The sequence below is a fragment of the Dendroctonus ponderosae genome, unplaced genomic scaffold (assembly GCF_020466585.1).
Source record: "Dendroctonus ponderosae isolate FM_Combo_2020 unplaced genomic scaffold, Dpon_F_20191213v2 Dpon_F_20191213_10, whole genome shotgun sequence".
In the NCBI taxonomy this organism is placed as follows: Eukaryota; Metazoa; Arthropoda; class Insecta; order Coleoptera; family Curculionidae; genus Dendroctonus; species Dendroctonus ponderosae.
The window spans coordinates 5,674,402-5,696,857 of NW_026017111.1; the positions used below are offsets into that span (position 1 = coordinate 5,674,402).

The 22,456-nt window shown below is 39.9% G+C and overlaps 2 protein-coding genes across 7 annotated transcripts; one reads left to right on the forward strand and one right to left on the reverse strand.

The window, feature by feature from the left end:
- Positions 1-245: 245 nt before the first annotated feature.
- Positions 246-19,315, forward strand: LOC125502714. Of its 5 annotated transcripts, none has more exons than XM_048661836.1 (22): positions 246-579; positions 3,244-3,525; positions 3,706-4,004; positions 6,174-6,371; positions 6,430-6,646; positions 7,675-7,820; positions 7,880-7,999; positions 8,082-8,312; positions 9,899-10,081; positions 10,136-10,266; positions 10,325-10,512; positions 10,600-10,853; positions 10,910-11,034; positions 11,096-11,213; positions 11,275-11,368; positions 13,184-13,462; positions 14,766-14,934; positions 14,997-15,185; positions 15,289-15,612; positions 15,673-15,878; positions 16,136-16,408; positions 17,998-19,315. In XM_048661836.1, exons 2-21 carry the CDS (start codon positions 3,252-3,254, stop codon positions 16,366-16,368), a joined length of 3,978 nt encoding a protein of 1,325 aa, XP_048517793.1. In that variant the 5' UTR covers positions 246-579; positions 3,244-3,251; the 3' UTR covers positions 16,369-16,408; positions 17,998-19,315. The 5 variants fall into 5 exon arrangements, with proteins under 5 accessions (XP_048517793.1, XP_048517791.1, XP_048517792.1 ...); XM_048661834.1 differs by lacking the exon at positions 246-579 and adding an exon at positions 2,878-3,004; XM_048661835.1 differs by lacking the exon at positions 246-579 and adding an exon at positions 2,879-3,004 and having other exon boundaries at positions 9,899-10,075.
- Positions 19,316-20,461: 1,146 nt separating this feature from the next.
- On the reverse strand, positions 20,462-22,249 carry LOC109543552 (elongin-C). Of its 2 annotated transcripts, none has more exons than XM_048661848.1 (3): positions 22,161-22,249; positions 21,206-21,426; positions 20,462-21,146 (listed from the first exon to the last, which is right to left on the reverse strand). In XM_048661848.1, exons 2-3 carry the CDS (start codon positions 21,418-21,420, stop codon positions 21,005-21,007), a joined length of 357 nt encoding a protein of 118 aa, XP_048517805.1. In that variant the 5' UTR covers positions 21,421-21,426; positions 22,161-22,249; the 3' UTR covers positions 20,462-21,004. The 2 variants fall into 2 exon arrangements, with proteins under 2 accessions (XP_048517805.1, XP_019768882.1); XM_019913323.2 differs by having other exon boundaries at positions 22,135-22,241.
- Positions 22,250-22,456: the final 207 nt, after the last annotated feature.

Sequence of the window (22,456 nt, forward strand, 5' to 3'; positions counted from 1 at the left end):
CATCGTATGAATTTGATAGTTGCAATTATTCATTTTGTAATTATTGGATAGTGCCCATCATAGTTCGATTGTCCAAATCATTCGATAATGCCCATCACTATTCGATAGTGCCCATCGCTAGAAAATACCCCGCCACAATGCAGCAACCAGCAAAACAGTATGGCGCATTTAGTTGCCTATACATGAATGAGGTGTTTTATTAATGTTTAGGGGATATTGGGATTTCAGTTCGTTGTGTTGGTATTTACGGACTGGCGCATTGCATTGTTGGAAATGAATTAAAGATGGCTGTTCGCGATGACCAAGTATGATCAGCGACGGTCAGAAATAATGTTTTCCCTTTAATTTTCCATTTTCTTCGGTTTTTCACGCGTAGAACTGATTTCAGGTCTAAACGAAACGGGCGCGTGGTATTTTCGGGCGGTTTCTGCTTCGTTAATAGGTCTCAAAGTGCAATGTTAGTTCTTAGTGTCTTGTACATAGGAGTACGATTTTACTAGTTATGTATGTATTTTGATAAAAGTGCTAAGTGGAAGCGGGTGGTTTGAGTGGCACCAGGAGGGAGGAAGCCGGAGGAACGTAAGTACCTAAACTATCCATGGAATTTGTTGTTTTAACACGCCTTATCACGAATCCTTTCCCAACTGCGTGTCGTCTATGGCGCACTCTGGTTATTTCGAAATAAAAACTGAAAATTTCGCTGTTAACCAAGTCGGGTAGTCTAAATGGGGACGTTTCGCAATCAGGCCATCATTAACCTTGCCACCTTTTCGTTTAATTAGCCAGTTTTTCGGTCCTAATTTAGTGTACCCGCATTGCCGGCGTTGAATCCTGAAAACAGCTGTTCGCCTTTTACATCTAGACGACGATCGTATCCTGTTCCTTTAGCAAAACCATACAGAACCCTACAGTTTAGTGGCGTCAATTAACTTAACAAAAAAGGCTGGTTATCAGCCCTGGAGTTGTCTTAAGCACTGCTACTAGTAGGCAACTGGGTCAGGAACGATTTTCGACTTGTAGGTACTATGCGAAAAGAGGAAACACCATTAGAAGGTGATTGAAGAAGCCCTTTACACAATTGTTACTTCGAAACAGTTGACCCTAATAAGACCATTCCCAGTTGGTGATAGGTATTTGATTACACTTGACTACCACTTGTTGACGAATTGCTCTTACCTATTTTATCAGCAGGTTATTTTTAATATGGTTGCAAATTCCCACTTAATTAACGTGTTTACTTCATTTTTCATCCAGCGTGAACATTTTTTTTAAATTCTCGTCCACTTCTTTAAGGGTTTTCTCCGGTTGCTTCAACATTGGCATATATCCTTTTAAGGGGTTACTGGGACATGTCAACATAACAGCGTATTTGTGGTTAGATTTTTCAATATGCTCTTCAAAACTCAAAAGTAATGCCTGAAGTTTACGTTCTTGGTGGAGTAAACTAGATGTGGAAACCAATGGGAAGAAGGGGACAGTATGTATCACCCAGTATGTAAGGGTTTCGGTCAGCGAAAAAAAAACATATTCTAGTAAAAAATGTTACTAGAAAGGAGTCTCCACCGATGGTTTCTTCTCCTTAATCAATTAATTCCCATGAGTCTGTTCTCTTAGGTATTTCCCCGCGCCCTAACAGCCGAGACCAGTTGTTTATCTCCATTTGGTGGCAATAAGGCAACTTTCTTTTGCTGGGATAAATTATTGATAAGACTCTTGATAATTTACCTACCTGGTGTAATCATTTCCGACCAATACAACCAAGCAAAGGTCAACATTCGTCCTATTAATATCTAGAGTTTTGTTTGTACTAGGCCGCCTTAAATCAACTTATAATAATGTTATATGTACTTAGTTGCTCTGTTCAACATGACGCGTCTAACTATTTTGGTAAGGAAAAGTTCAAACACATTCGTATTAAATGAGAATCTTAATATCAATTAGATTGGAGATAGGCAACTTTGTTCGCTATCAGTGCTATTTTTAGTTAGATATTTCACTGATTTAAGTACCTCTACTGACCAAACGCGTTTGATTAATTCATTTGATTGATCTTCTTCAAGGTTGTAGGCGCATCAATTTGTACTAAAAAATTGAGGATCGTTCAAATTGAATATTTGGAACGCAGCACTTACCTACCTAAGGTGACTGTTGCTATATTTTCAAAGTTTCCCCGTGTTTATGAGACTTATAGTTTGGATTAAGGATGTTGTGTTGTTGGCAAAGAGCACAGGTTAAGCTGGTTGAAAATTCGGAAAGCAGCAGTTAGATCGATAGCATTGATAAATGCAAAATTTCGAGCTTTCAAATTGCTTTTAATGTAAAAAGTGTGTTTTAATACTGAAAACTGTTTCGTAAAAACCAGCAGGCAGCTGTAAAGTTTATGTGTGGATTCTTCGGGGCATTAGCGATATCCGCAAGTAATTTTTGATGGCATCACCTGTTAAAGTTGCAATTGGTTCACACTTAAATGTTGATTGAAAGCAACACTGTTGGATGTTGAACGATAATTTAGTAGGTTGGAAATTGTAAATTTAGATAGTACTATTTTTATACAGGAGCATTTTTGTTTACAAATTTATGGAAATATTATTTATGGGCCAGTGGCAAGTGGTAAAGATCGAGGTCTCCGGCCTTAAAGGTTATCAGTTGCCATTTTAATACAAACAAATTGATTTGTACATAATACCGATATCTGGTTGGAAAATTTCGCTTTCATTCTGTCTTTCAGGCGGCCTCCGGAGGTGCCTTTCGAAAGCCAGCACTTTCTTTATTCACATTTCAATCTTGAACTTTGAGAGATCATGCGGTGGGCTTAAATCGATTTTAATCTTTTTGTGTACTTACATATAATGGGAAATTTCCGAGACTCGGAACATTAAGGGATTTGCTCAGACTGTTGTTTTGTTGACGTTGTTCATTGTTCCTTGGAGGTCTAGGTTTACAATGTTGGACGGTACTAATGCGAGTATTTAAAGTTTCAGAATGCAAATATTGCGGTATTTATGTAGGTATTAAGGTGTTTCGATTTTAAGGCTCTTTAGGGTTTTTCATGAAGCTATTTTTTTCGTAACGATCCGATCAATTTGTATATCGGGAATGCAGCAATTTATTAATTACAAACGGAGCGAAAGCAAAAAGGCAGAGAACGTCAGCACAATTGCACTAAATTTTTTGCCTGGGAGGGCACTAGTAACTTCTTATGATCTGAAGTATTATATGCAATTTTTTTCTTATTTGTTCCAGACTGTAAAATGCAGACTATGGAGAAACCTCCTCATCAATTAACGACACAAACGAAGCAAAGAGAGTCACCGATGACCATTCAAAATGTGGAAACGGCCGCACCTAGTGGAGTGAAATCGGCGGAGCCTCCGCCTTTGGAGATCTGCTTTGTTTGTGGCAACAGGGGCCACCCCAGGTCGTACCCTCTGAGCTCCAAACCTAGATCGGACCGATCGACTCGCGATCCGTACTTTCCATTTTTGGATAGTCACGAGCCTCCTAAAGGCTATCCAAAATTCTGGGGTAAGTTGGAAGACCATCTTAATGTGTACTACTAGAGAAAAAAATCAAATTCAACCCTCTGAAGCGATGCGGTTTAGGTAATTTTTGTCATGCAGGGACATTATTCTAACATGCTCTTTAACTCTGTATGGTAAAATGCTGATGGTTCGGGCAAACATCTTATAAGGCTTTTTTTTCCAGGTAAATCGGACCCGTCCATCTACGCGGCTTGTAGCCTGTGCTATCAACTGCTCATGCAACAATGGGACCAATATGAACAGACAGCCAAGCCTCATTCGGAGCGGCTCTATTGGCTGAAACGGGTGGATAATGGCCCTTATACAGGCGCGGATATGAACATGCAGGGAGAGTACGCGGCTCAAATGCTCGGATTGAATACGGAAGGGGGCATTGTTCCGGTTGCCTCCCAAACCTCCAAGACTGTCGGCCGCGAAGACTCCACTAGGATCCGAGTGTCTCCTAGACCAGTTTCAGCTCCGGTAAGCCTGTTTCTATATAAGTTTATGCTCGCGCTCAAAATGCCTCCGTTTTGTCGAAGAAAGCGTGAAATGTAAGTACCGGCGACCGTTCAAATGTGCGATAATGTTTTACATCGATTTTCGAAAAACAGCATGTTCTGACGGTTGAAGTCTAAAAATATGAAAAGTGGCGTATAAATAGAACCCTAAACAAGTCACTTAGTCAGAACGGTTGGAAATAAAAAAGCTAGCAGAGTTGCTTTCATCGGTTAGCTTTAGGTGAGTTCAGTTACTCGTTCATTGTAATATCGTTGCGCGATTGAAGTTACTGAGACGCACTTTCATTTATCTTAACCGAGTAGCGTAAGCGACCGCCTGACACGATCGAGACTAGTTTTCAACGACGTGTCAAGCAAAAGGGAAGCGTTAGGCGATAGCTAAAAGGAAACGCGATTTCTCTATCTTTTATTGGGAATACGCACTCTTGGTGGACTTGCTGACGTCACTCAGTCGTACGGTACTGCGATCAGGTACGCATTGTCATGTTGCCAAGATGGGCAGGAAAATCCCTAAAGTTGGTCCTTTCCTTTTAACTCACGATAGGTACTTTGGAAAAATTCAATTGCGTCATGTAATACTTAGATGGATTGAAAAGAAATCAAGCAATAACGTTCAAGGCTGTGGATCTAGTGGATTTTTCCATTAACACAAAACCTGTTTTGGAATTGCATTCAGTTATACAAAAATGCTTATATTCGCGCAAAAGCCGTGTTTTTCTATCAAATCATCAAGGGAAACCGGTGAAATTGGGTAGGCAGCATCTTCATCTTACTACCTTGGGGCTTTTTGAATTTGCGAACGCATCGATTTGTTTTAGTTCCTTAAAAGTGTCACACCTCTTTCTACTATCACGGTGAAACAGTGTTAAAATGCCGAGCTCAAGGAAACGTTCAGCAACGATAAAATTGTGCGTTTTGAAACGGTTTTTCGGGCGCTTTTCGCTAACGAAGTCGTCTAAACCGCGTAGGAGAGAGTAGGTCATGTGTAGAAGATCTCGCAATATTTTGGGGGTGTGTCGTTTGTGCAGTTATCGGCGGATTTTCGTGTGAGTAAAAACAGGTTTCATGTGATGGCACCGAAAACAGCCAGGATTACCATGCTACCGATAAGCGGCGTAAGTTAGCGATAGTTTTAATTGCACACTCGGTTTCAAACCACTTGTCCGCTAATTGAAACTAAAAAAAGTGTAGGTAGCTGTTTTCGATTGACTATATCGAGACCAGTCAAAACATCGGTAGTTATTTCAGGCAAAACACCTTGTCGAATTTGCAATTGAAATTCCCATTCGCTGAATAGTTGCGGCAAGTGTTAAGGTGAGTACGCAATAGACACTTGGGTACCAATAGTGGATTTGAGGTGTTGAAAAAATGACTCCAGGAGAGGCATTTCGTTGATTGCTTTGATTGATGCGGTTCTAGCAGACGCGTGGTTTGAAGTTCAATTTAATATTTGGAATTAGAATTGTTAACTATTCAGTGATTCATCGATTAAGCCACTAGGACGAGGGGCAGAATCGTAAGCAGTTGTTTATTATACAATTGCGATAAAATAATAAAAGAGTCGGATTGTATTAGCTGGAAGTTCAAATGTGTGCCTTTATTAGAGTATTTAAGCTTAACGATTAATCACACGATTACTTTTTAAAGTTACGGCAATGTTGGCTTCGCAGTGGATAACAAGCACAAAAATGGTGAAAAAAACACGTTTCCGATTAGTGAATAAATTTTTTAAACGTTTGCATAATCAAGAAAATGTGGGGTTTTACTATAAATAAGCCATCACTTATCCAGACCCTGTTTATAAACAATGATAAACCGAATGTTGCAAAACAGCATGGAATATAACTGGGACCGGTCGACTGAGTTAATGGTCCGGCACAACCTTTAATCTTGGGGCTCGATAAAAAGCCCATACACGGTATTAAATAAACAAATTCTCTAAATGGCATGTCAAAAGTGTAGCAGGAAACATCCAGTTAGAGCCGGTGAATGGTTTTGTTGACTGTTGACTGATAACGAGCAATAAAAGTGATGCATCTCATGCGAATAGCGCAGACTTTCCTATTAGAGTTTTTGTATTTTTGCCCGAGAAAGCCTCAATTGCCTTCAAAAACTACCGTTTTTCTTTCAGGTTGCGTCGACCGGATTGGATCGAGACGAAATGGTACCAGAAGGCGCGTTGGATCTCACTCATTCATCGCAACAGTCTGTATCAGCACCAGTGCAATCCGTCTCAGTCCCACCCATATTGTACAACCAGAACTCAAACTCCTCAACTGGTACCGACATTTTGGATCTTAGCATGCCAGATAAAAACTCAGTAACGGAGGTGAGTAAGCAAATGGTCAATTCAATATTTGCGAATAAACCTTCCGTATCTTATTCAGGTCTGTTACGTTTGTGGCGATGAATTCAAGCGAGGAAGTCTCGATTTTATCGCCTCCAAACAAGTAGCCGACTCTGCTATGCAGCCATTTTTTCCCAGTCTGATCGAGCATCCAAGGCCGAGCAGAAGTCGACCCATTGACTCTTTGGGCCGAGTCCAGGCCTGTGTGGATTGTCAGCAACATTTGCTGAAGCAGTGGATCACGTTTCAGGGCCAGGGTGAGTCAAAATAACTGAAATTGATCTTAGCTGGGTCATTTTTGCATTATAGTAAGCCAGAAAATCAGTGCAGTGAAACCCCTGTTTGGCCTCTTGCCTTCTGTATCCCAATGTTTTGAATCAGAAAACACGAGAAAAAGTTATTTTTCAACACTATATTGTTCTGGACTAAAGCACCGAGATGTGCACCTATGCATTCAACAAAATTGTAACACTTCGATCAGGAGAGCGTTGAAAACTGCCAAAATCTGGATTTTTCGTCTCATTATCAAGTAAGAAAAGAGCGCAATCAATCGGTCATCAGTCATCATCAATGTCACATGTTTAGCAATGATATAATTCAATCAACTTGTGGACTCATTCTTCACTACATATTGCTTACTTTTGGCCAACAAATGGCATAAGTAGGATTTTAATTGATTTGTACAGATTCTATGAGAGCGGCACGCACAAGGCTCTGCATTGCTGCGTTCCAACTTTTTACCTTTGCCGTTCGAACAAATGTTTAATTACAATGCAATATCAAAACAACAATTGTCCATGGCATTCTTCCCTAAACGAAGTCTGCATGAACTTGAAATCATGTTCTCATATTTATTAAAAACCCTTATTTACCCCAATAATTTAATTATCTGGCCAGTTATTCGGCTCGTTAGATAAGTCCACTCTTTCCAAGTGATGTAGCGTTGGTTTACGTAATTGCAATGCGGACGACACAACTACATAATGCTACTGAACTGGATATGTCCGGATTTCTTTATCCTTATCACGGATCGCCGTAATTAACGTTCTCTAATCAACATTGTGTACTTTCTCGAGAGACATGTTGGTCGATAGCTTGACTATTTATTTTACTTCATTTACTTGTTATTTTTTCTCGAAATGAACTTGAATGTTTAGTGTCAGCGCTGATTTTTCACGAAGTAAGCAATGATCTTTGCAGATCTTCAAAGTGCAGAAACCGGAAAACTCACACTGTAACTGGATTCCTCCAAGTAATATGATGCTGACAATGTTTTCTTCCCCAGGTGTTCCACACATAGAGCGTAAATACACTCTACGAAAACGGCAAGGAGCTGCCCTAGATGCAACCACCTTCATATGTTACACTTGTACCTTAGAGTACCCTTCTTCTAGCATCAGACTGTTGTATAGTTGCCCGAATAACGAGAAGGTAAATCCCGCTGCAAGCCCGGATCCTTTTGTTGATTAATATATTTTTTTAAATTCCAGGAACCATATTTTCCATTTATCCAGACTCTGAAAGCCCCACTTGGAGCCAGTCCGGTTTCTCCTCAAGGGATGGTCCAAGTGTGTTCGATATGTTACAAGAGCATTCCGCAAAAGCATCAGGTAAATAACGGAGCTTTATTATATTTAGTTGTTAATTGTACATGGGGGATAAATTCTCTAGTTTCCTGTTGTTTTTTTTAAGGTTTTTGGTGCAGATCCTTCGACTCAAAATTCTCAGCTGACAACAAACAGCAATCACGTGAGCATGACGGAAGTTCACTATGTGAATACGACTTCGTCCCGACCCAGCACTGTTAAAAGTCCCGCAAATTCTGCCGGTTCGGATATTCGGTACAAACCGTATGACATTAATCAAGCCTCCATCGTCACAACGAAGAAACGAGCTGCACTAGCTGATAGCAAAAGTTCAAAGGTAGGCTCAGGTGGCACAACCCGATATAAAGTTCAATTATCCCACTCAGTGTGTCCGTTTGCTGAATTCAGCACGGTGAAACGTGATTTTCTTGGCGCATGTTTTGGGCGTTTGGTTTGTTCGATACCACTAATCTAAGCAACTGTATGTGTTTAAATGGATTTAGTTCCAAAATTTCGACATATCATCGGGCTCTTTGACCTGCATCTTTTTTCCCAGTTGCACAGATAATTGTTAATGCGTGTTTTCGGTTAGTGTTGAGACGAGACATCGCGAAAGCCGCATTTATTTTAACAATTTGCGTTCAACATCGTACCATCAGACTTATTTTAGATGTGCTGAGAGACGCTGTGGAGTTGAACTTTTAATATTATTATTATTATTGATATTTTCATTTGACAAATTATGACTAAAGTTCGACGAATAATGGTCAAGGTAAGGCAATAGCAGCAATTCATTGTCTGGGTCGATTGATCGTGGTTTGTGGGCTGGAACTGATTGTTTTACTTAACAGAGGTTATAGGAAACGCTCGCATCTCATTCTAAAATGGCATTTTTGTTTGTTCTACAATATCTTTTGGAACTGAAGCCCGTTTAAGACACTTCAAATGCTACTTTGTGTTTACTGTATTTGCATTACTCCTAGTTACTATGCATTCATTATTGTTGAAATCATCTACTCGCAAATCACGTTGATGCAATGTTATTTGATTATTTGCCACATTTTTCAGTCTTTATTGTATCACGCTTGCATTTCGTGTTGGGTTATTTTCCCCGCATTTCGTCAAAGCAGTTCCTTTCTTTATACCTGTTGCTATCAGATTCATTTGAAAACTTTACTTTTTCGGTTTTTGATCACTTAGCAAAAGCACATGTGCCAGATGGATCAGTGCTAATGTAAGCGATAAACAATATACTTGTTTGATATTTTTCCTTTCCTGTGTTTCAGTCAAAATGAACTAGCGATATGAACATTTTTATTTCACAATTAATGTTCACAAGTAATGTTTTCAAATGAATCTGATAGTAACAGGAAAGAAAAAAATATAATAACAATAATTACACGCAGTCAGGATAWTAAATCAAAATACTTGTTTGAGTTGGAATTTAGTAACGGAATKTAAATCGAARAAAAAAACAAGTGTTTTAAAATTGCCGATGATTTTTTTAGGCCTGCAGCGGTATAAATTAAGAACGAGAAAAAAACCGCGTTTGTTCAAATTTCGTTATCAAATTCGAACTCCACCATTGCGAAGCCGAATAACTTCCACAGCGTTAAAGCCAAMAGCTGGTAAACAGCCAAAATAAAATATACGATGTTTTCAAATGAAACAGCTGATTTTCGAATACTGTAATTAAGGAAAATTATGSTATAAAGTTATAGTCTGTGCGTTTTGAGTAGCGAAATCGGTGACGTCGAATATCAAAGATCAATTCGTTAATAATCCGCACTTCGTTGTAAACATTCAGTGGCCTTATTGATTACAGCATCGACCCGTTCTAGTTTTCCTTGCGCCTCAGCGCGCTCTGTTTTACTTAAATCTAGGTTAGTGAAGGTAAAGCAACCCGAAATTTTCGATTTTCAGGCGGCGTTGGCTGCCAGGACCACTTCACCCTTGGTGGACATCAATGGACATTCGGGGTCGCAAAGTTACCGCTGCTATATTTGCGCAGGCCTCTATACTTTAGATCAGATGGAATGGATCAGTACTTCGGCGGAGGGCATGAACTCGCATGCTATGCACTTTCCTTGCCTGTCGAAGGTTTGCGTATGTTTTACGGTCATTCCGGAATGCTTCAATTGATGCCAATTGAATTTCCAGATCGGACGAACGTTGGAGAACAGTTGCATGGATTCGCATGGACGGGTTCTGAGCTGTACGAGATGCGTGAACCATTTGGCGCAGCAATGGGAGACTTTCGAAACCGATCGGGTGCCTTTAGAGCGGCGAAGGTAAATTCCCATTGTTGCTGCGTGCGAATGTTGAGAATCAAATGCTGTTGATCTTCAGATATGATGTACCTTTGCCAGATACGACGCTGATGAACGGTGATCGAGGCATCCCCACACCCCCCAGCACGAACAGTGATAGAACGGTTTGCAGCCAACCATCCTCAGGTGGCAGCAGCATATACTGTTTTCTGTGTGGTTTGCATTCGGAATTCACCCTCGCTCGAGTGGTGTACAGTAAACCTCAAGGTGTGTAAACAAAACGAAAGCAACGACTTTTTCTGTCCGTTTTCGCTTCGAGGTGGTTCAATTTGTCATCTAGATATTTTATTGTAGGTAGAAATGCGCCCTATTTTCCGGTCCTGCTGCGCCACAAAAGTCCGCCCAGCGCTGAGCAGCTTAGAGACGATGGCAGTGCGCTGGTTTGTACGTTCTGTTACCATAGCTTAGTTCATCAGTGGCGTAGGTACGAGTCTCAAGGCAATCGAGTACCGCCCGCAGACGCTCGCGAATACAACACTCACGACTACTGCTGTTATGTCTGCGGAATTACCACTTACCGGAAACGAGTGCGCGCGTTACTTATTAAGGTAAGATTGATGGGTGGCAGCGAAATTGCAGAACAAATTTTCCTGATTCTTTGCAGGATTTTCCGTTTTTGAGATTCCACCCGCAGCCTGACAACTCACTGCTGTTGGAAAACGGCGACTATTCAGTTGTATGTTTGGACTGCTACGAGACGCTGAGAACCCAGTCATTGGAATATGAAAGGTGCCTGAGATAATCGGCTGAGTAACACCAATCGAAACTTGTTATTGGGTCACTTTTTTAGATGGGGCTTACCTTTAGACAAGCGGCAATATAATTGGATAACACAACCCCCGCCCCCAGAGGATAGTCCCGAGGCCGGCATTGCCCGTTTACCGAGCGGACAACGAAGTGATAAAGTAGTAAGTCGCACTTTTTTACTGCGTTGGCGGCTCAACTTGGGTTTTTGGCTTGGTTTCACAGGCACCCCCAACGTTCCTAGCCAAACCCACCAGAAAGAACCATTCACCAAAAATTATGGAGAGAAAGATGAATTCAAAGACTGAACAAAACTCAGGTAAGTCATGCAAATATTTTCGATGAGTTGAAAAGTGTAAATTAAATGTTATAATTTTATATTTTATGAATGACGATACAGTGAAAAAATTTAACTGTTATGAAATGCTCGTATGTTTTAAGCGAGAACTTTCTATTGAGATACAAAAATACATTAACTCGGAATAATCGCTTTGAAAATGTTTTGGTTTAAACTCGTACAGTTTGAACGCGAACGTAAAAGTTCGGCTAAATAGTGAAATTAGCCGGATGTTGACGTCCCCAAGCCTGGCTATTTATTCGGTTCTCTCCCATTCCCTCAACGCCGCATGGAGTTCGCTCCACTATGGAAATGAAGTCTTTTAGAACGAACACCCGTCAATAAGCGCATCCCGGACCCGTGACCGCATTTTGCGCCGTCATACGCCCCATACCGATCTTTTTGTTACGAGAATCAGTCGACAGTGTCGGTGTTTTATCCCGGTTCTCCACGTTTGTTCCGGCAATTTTTGCGAAAAATTACTGTTGCATCAGTGTGCGATCATTATTCGAATTAACAGTAAACAGTGCGTTGATTTGCGGAATTGATCACTGCAAAGGGGGTTTATTGCATTTTAATTAATAGTTTTTAATTATTTATCGACCGGTCGTCTGGGCAGTAGGCACTAGCTAAGGGTGTAAAAGGCAAGAATAGACATTTTCCTGTTAAATAAGAATATCACTGTGGTTAAAAGCCAGAATAATTGGCAAGTGGATTGAAAAGAGCCGTGCGGAGTGTAGTGCGAGAGAGAGAAGGCCCGGAATATGGATTTCAAACTCGACTTGAAGTATCCCTATTGCAGCCCCTATTCTTATCCCTACTATTATGGGGTGGAAGGTAATAAAAAGTGGCTTTTACATTCCCGAGTCGATAAAAACGCCGAGGCAGTTTTCCCCCATTTTCTTATGTACCGAGTGGGTATATTATACAGGGTGTCGTGTCCTAATTGACGAGACAAATTTCAAGGGCGTATTCCTCAGTCGGTTTTATGAGCGAAAGTTAATATGAACATGGGGTTAAAAATGCTTCGATTACGCTCTACAGGGTGTCAGAAGATTTTATGGTTTTGAAGCGGGGGCTCATTTTCCACAATTATTTTGTAGGTTTTGACTTTATTTTGCTGTTGTCACCGTTTAATGGCACACTCGTTTTTATGCGCTCCTTGTTTATTTCATCAAAAGAACTTTATAAGGTCAATTTGTGATTAATCTGAGGCAGGTATGGAAAAATCACAACATGTTACTTACACCCTGTATACATGTAATGGTGTTCGATATACAGGGTGTCCCGGGAGCTCATGTGCGACATTTTTTGGTTCAACAGAGGATGATTTGACCCAACTTTTTTTGAGAAAAAATGTCCGACTCCTGTACTGAAGATTGATGGCCAAATTTCTCCAAAAAATTATTTTTTTTTGCGAGATCAGAGTTAATACTAACATATATTTCTTGTCTCAATGAGTTTCGCCTTCTCGTAGTGACTGAAAGATAAATTGCCCGACTGACCTCAGACAGAGGAGGGTGTGACGAGGGTCGACAGTTCACAACCCTTAAGTCCAAGCCACTCCAGAAACGTCGCGTTTTAATCAACTTATTAGATTTGGCGACTTTGAAAGAGTACTGCCGATTTAACCTATTTTGTCTAATGCCAAAGGGGGGAGAGTTTGCGGTGTTTATTTGATCCCCGTAGTGGCTATTTGACTTTTCTTTGTTTAAATTCTTGAAAACTGAAATACTCAAGAGACTTATGCCGGCATAGAATACTGCACTGCAAGTAAGAGATATTTTTCCATTAAAGGAGTACCTAACAGCCCAAACAAACTACCTCCCACCGTTCCGAGTGCGACCAATGGCAGCATAGCAAATGTGCCAGTGAGCGGCGCTTGCTCTGGAATGACCAATCCGAAACCGCGCTCATCCACCACTGGCCATACTGTGCCAGGACCTGGCCCTGGTTCCTCCAACAGCCAATACAGCCATTCGTTTGCTGCCGCCCTGCGGAACCTCGCCCAACAGAACGTACCTGGCGCCGAATCTGTTGCGGAACCGCCGGCTGCTCACAGATCGAGGGAGAGTGGTGAGTGCCGATGAAATTGATGTTTGTACTCATTGAAAATGAGCTTTTTATCCCAACTCAATGTTTTTACATGCCTGGGTTTAGTTGTGCAGTAATTATGCATGCATAGACCGGAAAGGTCTGCATGGCAATGAAAGGGCAGAAAGACCAATTGTTATTAATAATGTCCATCCATTGTCTTTGATTAGCGCCCCATACACGCGCAGATTATCCGTACAGTTCTGATACGTAGAGATTTGATTCGACAGATCCAGATCGGACGGATTAAACCTTTTCCTGTCCACTAATTAACATACCAAGCACGAGTGCCGATTCTTCCAGTGGGATTGGAATTATCAGATCCGTCCGTTAGTGGAGTGAAATCTTACGTTTCAGACAGACTTGATCTGGCGCGTGGTTTTCAAGTGAAATAAAAGATCTGGTCGTGGCAGAGGCAGATTAGTTAAACTAAGTGTTTAAAATGCGAAGCAAGAAACGGATAGCGAGAGTGAGAAGAAAGTGGGTAGACTAGAGATTATAGACTGGAAGGGCGTCAGCAGCCATAAGGAAAAATCCGGCAAAAAAAATAGAAATCGAATGCACGCTGGGATCTTTTATAAACACGTTGTTATTAAAACAATTATATACGTCATTATAGAAAAACAAACAAACGATACAACATAACATATCTATAATTCAAATACGAATAATCACTTCATACAGTGGCAATTCATTTTCTTCGGCCCAACGTAGGCACAAATTAAATTAATCGACCGCCTATTTACTGGGTATTTTCTGACAAGCTTCGCCTTCGTAATCGAAGTAGTGATTTTCTCCTGTGACATTAGCTACTATCTCATCATCATCTTCCAAGATTTCTATCGCCAAATTTTCCATCATCACCTCTTGCCTATTGCTTGAGTTATAACATTATACAGTATATCTCAAATCTGTACCAAAGTCAACCGTAAAACTTTATCTGAATATGTATTTTCTTTAATCCGCGGAAGATGGCAATATCATGACTGCTTAGGCGGCAATAATATCTGATACTAGTGTTCGCCCGTACCCACTAACAGCGAAATTTGGTCCGCAAGTCCAGATCTGCAGATTTATTATGTACGAAATTCGCATCGAGTAGTATCTGGCTCGTGGTTAACCAGTAACGTACCGATATTTCTTCGAATTTGGCTCGCCACGTATCAGATATGACAGACATAACTTCTGAAATGCTTACTCAGACCTCAGTACTTTTGTTGGGTCACAACGTTGCACTCTTCATACTTATGGAGAAACTCTCTCAATGTATACTCGTTTGTTTTAGGGGCACCGATACCCGAGAAGTCAAAATCTGAAGTACCCACATATCCATCAACAAGAACGGCAATAGATGTGCGACTTTCAGCCCATCCGGCCGCTGCTGAGCGCTACCCTTCGGCGCTGGCGGATTTAGGTCGCAGTGGCTTTCAACCCTACAGACCTGAAGACCACAGGTAGACCAACAGCGTTACTACAGTAAACCGAGTTTTTGCTGAATATAATCCATGTTCTCTAGAATACCTCAAGTGCCAGTTGGTTTAGAGATGGCCGCCTACCCGACTCCTTACTCGCATTATCCCATTCCGCTGATGGAAGAACAGCTTTATTACGAGAGAATGTTGAGACCGTCGTGGCCAATCCCGCATCACTATTTGCCATACTTGGGACTACCAGCGTCCTCCATGCCGCTTTATATGCACGAAAGGTAAAATTCAATTGTGGTGAAGATGCTAGCGAAACGTCCAAAAAGGCCAAAGTGTTGAGCTCAATTCAAGTCGCTTGAGATAAACTATTGAATATTTTGTCAGGTTGAAATTGGAGGAAGAACATCGTCACCGTCTGGCGGCCGCCGCAGCAGCTCGTTCCAAAGATGCGGAACTCGAGCGAGAGCTGATGGAACGCGAAAGAGAAAAAGACCGACTAGTTCGGGAAAAAGCAGCCGCTGATGCTGCCCGAAGGGTTTCTCCACTAGCCGCGCCCCATCTAATGGGTATGCCAGTCATGCACCCGTCGGCAGCTGCAGGAATGCTACCGCCCACTCTCGGATTAGCGCCAACTGGCGCTCGACATTCGCCGCTTGGTGTTCCCGGATACCTCGCGGCGCCCCCGCAGGGTTACGCACAAGTAACCAGGTAAATTGCTGTACATACCAACAATACGTTCTGACGATTTGCATTGGTTTAATCTCGTAGAGCGTCTCCTTCACTCCAAAGACATTCGCCGATGGCTCCTGGGGCATATTCGACGCTCAACCTATCGGCGCCCCCCAGACAGTCTCCTACGATCATTCAACCCTCGGGGCCGCTTATCAATTTAACCAACAATGTACAGCCTCCGCCAGCGCACAGTTCTAGTCTGGTCAGTCAGGTCCATGTGAATAACCATCACCCGACACCAGGTGAGTCCCGATCAAACAGTTACATATGCTCAAAATTGCTAAATTGTGCCTGTTCCACCTCAACTGAGTTGTTTCTACTTTGTAGGTGTTTGAATTTTTCGACTATCGGAGGGACAATTTTTCCTTACTAGATCCAAAATACTCTTAGGTCTCGGCCTTTAATTTTCATTATTGCATAATCAATAATTCTGGTTGTAGTTGTTACAGTTCACTATGTGAATTGCAATGAATGATCGAGGTAAAACCTCTTTTTGCAGGTCACTCGTTAGGTCAAGTAATGGATAAACCATCTAGTCATTTAGTGAAGCCGCCAACACCGAAGCCGACACCGCCCCCGACGCCCAAAGCCACTCCTCCTCCCACGTCGAGGGAAGGAGGGAATTCAGGTGTGAGTGAACGGAGAACGCCTGTGAATTTGGCCGGACAAGGGGCGCAGTCCAGAGCGATGAACTGCACGAGCGAAGCGACAAGCAATGGCGACTGTGCCTGACCTCAATCAAAACACGTTGCTGGACAGTTGCTGAGTGTTGGTAAGGAATCATATTTATCGTTAGCGTTTCTGGTTTATGGATACTGGTATCAAGTTTAGCGGGTTTGAGACGGTGACCAGACAGTCTTTGTATGGGTAACTTCTACATTTTTAAAGATAGAGAATCCGTTAAATGGGCAGAATTAGATTGCCTTTTCATTGCCGTTTTCAAAATTTAGGTACCCGACTTGGTTCCTGAAATATCCTGAAAAGGCAAGAAATCAACACTTAATTATCATATAATTCGTAAACTGCTTAAATTAGAAAAAAAGTTAAAATTGTCTGGTAGAATTTTTTGCGTTGAATTCAATAAACTAGCACTCGTTGTCATAGTCAACTTGATTTACGAGATAAAATATAAACTTATGTGTTTTTAAATGGTAGTCATAGTTGGCTGTGGGCCTTTTAAAATCCTTATTTTTTTCTGAATTTAACGATATAACTGTTTGTATGTTCTCGTTTTGTTGCCGTAAAACTTAAAAAGAAGATAAAAAATGTGTAGCAGGCAGGAAGCAAGAACTCAAAGCACAAAACAAAAATGAAATAATTAACAGACACAATCATGTTTACTGGGCTAATGAAAATCATCATCTAATTGAAAATAAGCGAGATCAACGTGTTTTTTTTTGTGAATGTCCGGTGAGGCATTTTTAGTGATAAAATTCTTTTATAATCACAATTTAAATATGGAGAGATATTTACACTTTTTACCAAATGGACTTGAATACATGTTGAATAGTTTTCCGTTAGCATCGTATCGACAATTGGCATATTTTCAACATGATAGTGCACCTTCACACAACTCACGAGTTGAATGTGAAGATGCCAAAAAATGCCTGGACGTGAACGGAAGTCAATTTGAACATTTAATTTAAACGATTCATTATTGTTTTGTGCTTTTTGTTCGGGAATTCGAATATAGTTCTTGTTTCCATAGCCTACTACACATTTTTATCGTCTTTTGAAGTTTTACGGCAACAAAAGGAGAAAAACATATAAACAATTATATCGTTAAATTCAGGAAAAAATAAGGATTTTAAAAGACCCACAGCCAACTATGATTACCATTTAAAAAACCACAAGTTTATTTTTTATCTCGTAAATCAAGTTGACTATGATAACGAGTTCTAGTTTATTAGATTCAACGCAAAAAGTTGTACTAAGGGCAGTTTTAACTTTTTTCTAAGTTAAGCAGTTTACGTAATAAGTGATAATTAAAAGTGTTGATTTCTTGTCTTTTCAGGATATTTCAGGAACCAAGTCGGGTACCTAAATTTTGAAAACGGTAATGAATAGGCAATCGAATTCTGCCCAATTTTGCCCATTTAACGGATTCTCTATCTTTCAAAATGTAGAAGTTACCCATACAAAGATTCAGAAAATGGTCACCCTGTATATTTAGGCCCTGAGGAAAACTAACTATGGTCAAAATCTAGGCTTTTTCAAGAAAACAAAGAGTTTCTGTCCACCGTCCCAAACCCGCTAAACTTGATACCAGTATTGGGTAAGGAACTGTTCGACTTTTCTTCAGAACTGTTTCACAATTCTTTAGTTTCTGCAGTTTTTATTGGCATATTTCTCTCTTTACAGCCAACAAACTACTAACGCAGAGCTGCATTTCGACGATTTCTTCAGTTTTATCTTATTTGGTGATCAATGAAACAAACGTTGCTTAGTGAACAATCGACTGGATTAGTTGGAATTAGATTTTGTTGCTCACCTCTGAAACGAGGGCATAATTAAACAGAGTTGCCTACATTTTCTTCTTTCTCAGTTTTGCTTCTTCAAGTTTCTCCGAGCCTTAAAGATGCAAAAACTTACATCACGTGCAAATCCACTGCAAGAATTTTGCTAAACATACTGTTTAAGAGTGGTAATTATTTTTTTATTCTAACTGATAAATTCTACTTTTAGCCGGCGTTCCTTGTTATGTTTATGAGAATGTTTCAACAATGAAAAGCTCGCATTCAAACAGTCACCAGACCACAGTCAAAGTGGAAAGTAGTTTCGCAGAAACAGAGTGCGAAGGTACATACAAAACATTGTAACACTGCCTGAAACACCCTGTACTTGCGAAACTGTCCACTTTTGGTGTTCTTTCTTCCGGATTCCCACATTAATCAAGGACCCTTAAACACGTTGAACCAGCTAATTTGGTTAGCTTTGCGATAGTTTGAAGGATTTCTCGTTTGTTTCCCGTTTTGTTATGAGGTAAATTTATAATTGTTAAGTTGTTGCTTTGGTTGACTTGAATGATGGCCCAGGAAACTATTACCAACTGCGCTTATTGTTAAGGTTCAGTAATATTATTGAAAGATTCGAAATATGGCTTTCGAGGAAATCGACTTAGGTAGGGTAACAAATTTTATTTTAAGTTAAAAGTAACTAATGTTGTTGCAGTTTGCAAAAAATAATAGTAACTGTTAAGTGTGTCCGATAACCAAGCGCCCAAGGTGATGTGTGGATGGCGATCAACTTGAGAGTCTAAGATTGAAGGCATCTTTTTTCCACGTATTTCATACTGTATATAAACTTATTTATTTCGTAAGTTGTAAAATGCATAAAATAGACGCGCTGTGATTAAAAGGATGAAAACCAACAAAAAAAGAGAGATAAGTGCAAAATCTTTACTTATTCATTAATATTATTTGATAGTATTATTCAATTTTTAAATTTGTTAGTACTTTCTTATTTATTGCGAAGACCGGCGAAAGTTTGTATGCTGGACGTGTATGGATAAAACCGAATTTAACGTTAATTTTGTACTGTTTTATGTTTACTTTACGGGTTTTTAATTTACGTAGGTGAGAGTGGTGTTCACTGATTCTGTGATAAATACAATTTTAGTAATCTTGACGTAAACACTGTTTCTAGCATGACAAACCTAATAAATGTATATAAAATTAAATGTGTTTATTTCACACGTGATTCTAAGAAAAATGAGTTGAAAAAACGGCTGAACTCGATTGTTTCATCAAAACATGATTTTTGAAATACATAAGAACAAATTCACAGCGAGTTTCACCAAAATACATCGTACCATTTTCTCGATATTTCAAAAGATAATTTTTTTTAAGAACTTTGACCATCAATAGCAGAGGATCCATACATTTTTTGTTAATAAAAGTTAGGTCAGGTCTTATTCTTTTGATCCAAAGAATATCGCAGTACCCTTTTGATCAAGTGCTTACGGGACACCCCGTATAACAAATATTAATTGAAATTTACGCAGAAATGAAAAATCTATATACAGGGGTGTTCCATTAGAAAATCCATGACTTCTGCGCTGAAACTTTTCTGGCGCACTCTGTATAATTAGTCATATTTTTAGAATATGCGAGTTAAGGGCCTTTACCCTATGACGATGATGATTTTGAAACAAGTAAACATTGAAAAAGATTTACTAGAGTAGATATCGAACGCAGAAACTGTGTAATTGAAACAATGAAAACTGAAAGTTTCCCATTGAGCGACGTAAGGTTTTAAAAATATCGCGCTTGCTCACTACCACTAGAAAAATCGCACTTACTATTATCTGGTCCCTTTGGGTATCGTAATAATCCATCCAAGGCGCGTAGTAATCGAAATTCACCAACACAATAAACGTCAGAAAATCAACCGAAAACTCAAAAAGCCGCATTTTGATGCAAACATCACACTATCACCCGAACCCACGTCCCAAAGCGGCGAACGGAAACTTTTACTGTTACAAAATCAACAATTCTCAGCACAAAAATAAGAAAAACCGACAAAGTTTGAAAATCAAATCAAACATTACACAACTGACTGATCGCTAAAATCCCTACGAAGCATCATGACGTCAGTTTCCGGTTGAACTTCCGATGGGGGCGCTGCGAAACGTCAAATTATTCGTTGCCGAGTGACAGTTGCGACTTGTCAATCTTGTCTATCTATTGGAGTTGGAACACAAGCGAAAAGTGAGAACGCAAACAAATGTGAATGAATGAATTGAATAAAAGCAAAATGAAAGGCTTGCAAAAGTTGATTAGAACAAAACAAATCATCAATGTGATACCAAAAAACAAATGTCAAATTACTGGTTAATTTGTAGTTATAATTTTACCCACCAGGGAGCGTTTACAGTTTTGAATTGGCGAATACAATTAGCCATGTTTCAAGTTATGTAGAACCGTCAAAACATGCTTATTGACAGTTTGTTCGCAAAAGTTGACTCATACTTGTTTTGATAATAATTCCGAAATAAAACTATTTATTACATTAGAAGCATTAACATTGCCACCAAAGGTAGAATACTAATAACGTAAATTCAGTTCATAACATTCGCACAATAAAAGAGAAAACGAACAATTGAAGAATGAAATCAGCAAAGTACAAAACTAAAAAATAGATCTGATCTTAAGTCATCCAATATTCAAAAGCTTACTAAATGTGAGTTACAGGCGGTGATTAGCAAGGTCTTGACATAAGAGGTACAACGTTTCCACAGGTAGCTGCACACCATCCCATTACATGTCGCTTAAAATAACTAAATCCTAGCCTTACCACACTGTCCACTGCTCAGCATACTATTTTAATTGCCAACTATCTAAGGTGTTTTCTGATTCATTTTGCGGGTTTAACAGTCTAAAAAATTGGCCGCCATCAACAGTTCGAGGGCAATTTCGGGGGCAATGGGAAATTCCGGAATTTCAGTCGAGCTGTTTGTGTAGCGCACCTTGTACGTGAAATACATGCAAACCTTTTGCAACACATGCGACCTGCAACAGATTGACATTCAAAACACCCAGTTGATCGAACGGTTTGGATAAGCTCTTACGGAATCTCGCGAAAGTTCACTTCGTTGGCTTCGTTTTCCGCAAACTGTCCTGGACCGCTCAACATCGCCTTGATAGTACCGGAAGTCAGGGCATGTTCTCTTTTGACGATAAACTCATGGCCATCGGATGAAATCAGCTTCACGTACATGGCTTCAGGCCCTTCACAGCCTCCATAGATTCGCTCCTGCGATTTTTCTTCTTTGATATCGCCCATTTTAAACTGTTGAACCAAAAGCACGTTCAATTGATAAATCAACCAAATCTGCTTTAACCAAAGGGCGAAAGTCATCGAGGAAATTCGCCAACTAATTAGTATTATTAATTATTTATTTTCTTGGGTTCATGTTGGTTATTTGGCTGTTTTTTAAATACGTTAAGCAACTATAAGTATTGATTTTCGTCCGTGTGTCATCGGTATGGTGAGAGGTGTTAAGATTGCAAACTGGAATGGCGTACCTACTTTGTTCACATGGAAAAGTAGTGACTTCCATGAGCAAAAAGTAGTTGAACCGCACTTCCACAAGAAACACCCCTACGAAAAGTTAATAGCAAATCGATTGTCTATAAGGTAGGCATTTCGTGAAATTCGAATGTCCGGGCCTGATAAACCAGAAAATTACCGCGTACTCTGGTCTTCCGATATGGGCATGAACTATGGTTATAGGTTATGAAAATAACTATAATTTTTCACGTGGAACTATAAAGTAATTTTTGACGAATTATCAGACAAAACAAGCCACCATAGTTTGTTGTTGACCACTGTAAAGATGTAGCAACAAATTGAGAAACCCTCTAGAGGGGCCACTTGCAGTAATGACAAATTGGGGATTAATTGACAACCAACTAGTAAAAAATGGCAATTGCCGGGTCAAGGTAGTTTAGAGAAGAGTATGAGGGTAAATATGCCTCCATTATAAAAAATACTTACCTTTTTGTTAAAATGAATAAACTCACTTGGAAAACAAGTCAAAGCAATTTGACTTATCCACAGACTACTAGGAGCAGCTAAACAAAGGAGAGTCCAACGTTGCCACGATTGGTCATTTCTAATCTAACCCCACTTTTATTCGTTGGCAGGGTAGACAAGGAAAGAACTAGTTTTAGCAATGAACTGTATACAAGTAATAAAAGAATATTGACTTTTTGTCTACCACAACCTTTATTCTGCATGTTTTTTGTTGTACTTAAAAGCAACAAACAACATTAAATAGTATAAACTTGAAAGCTTTTAATTAATAATAATGTTATAG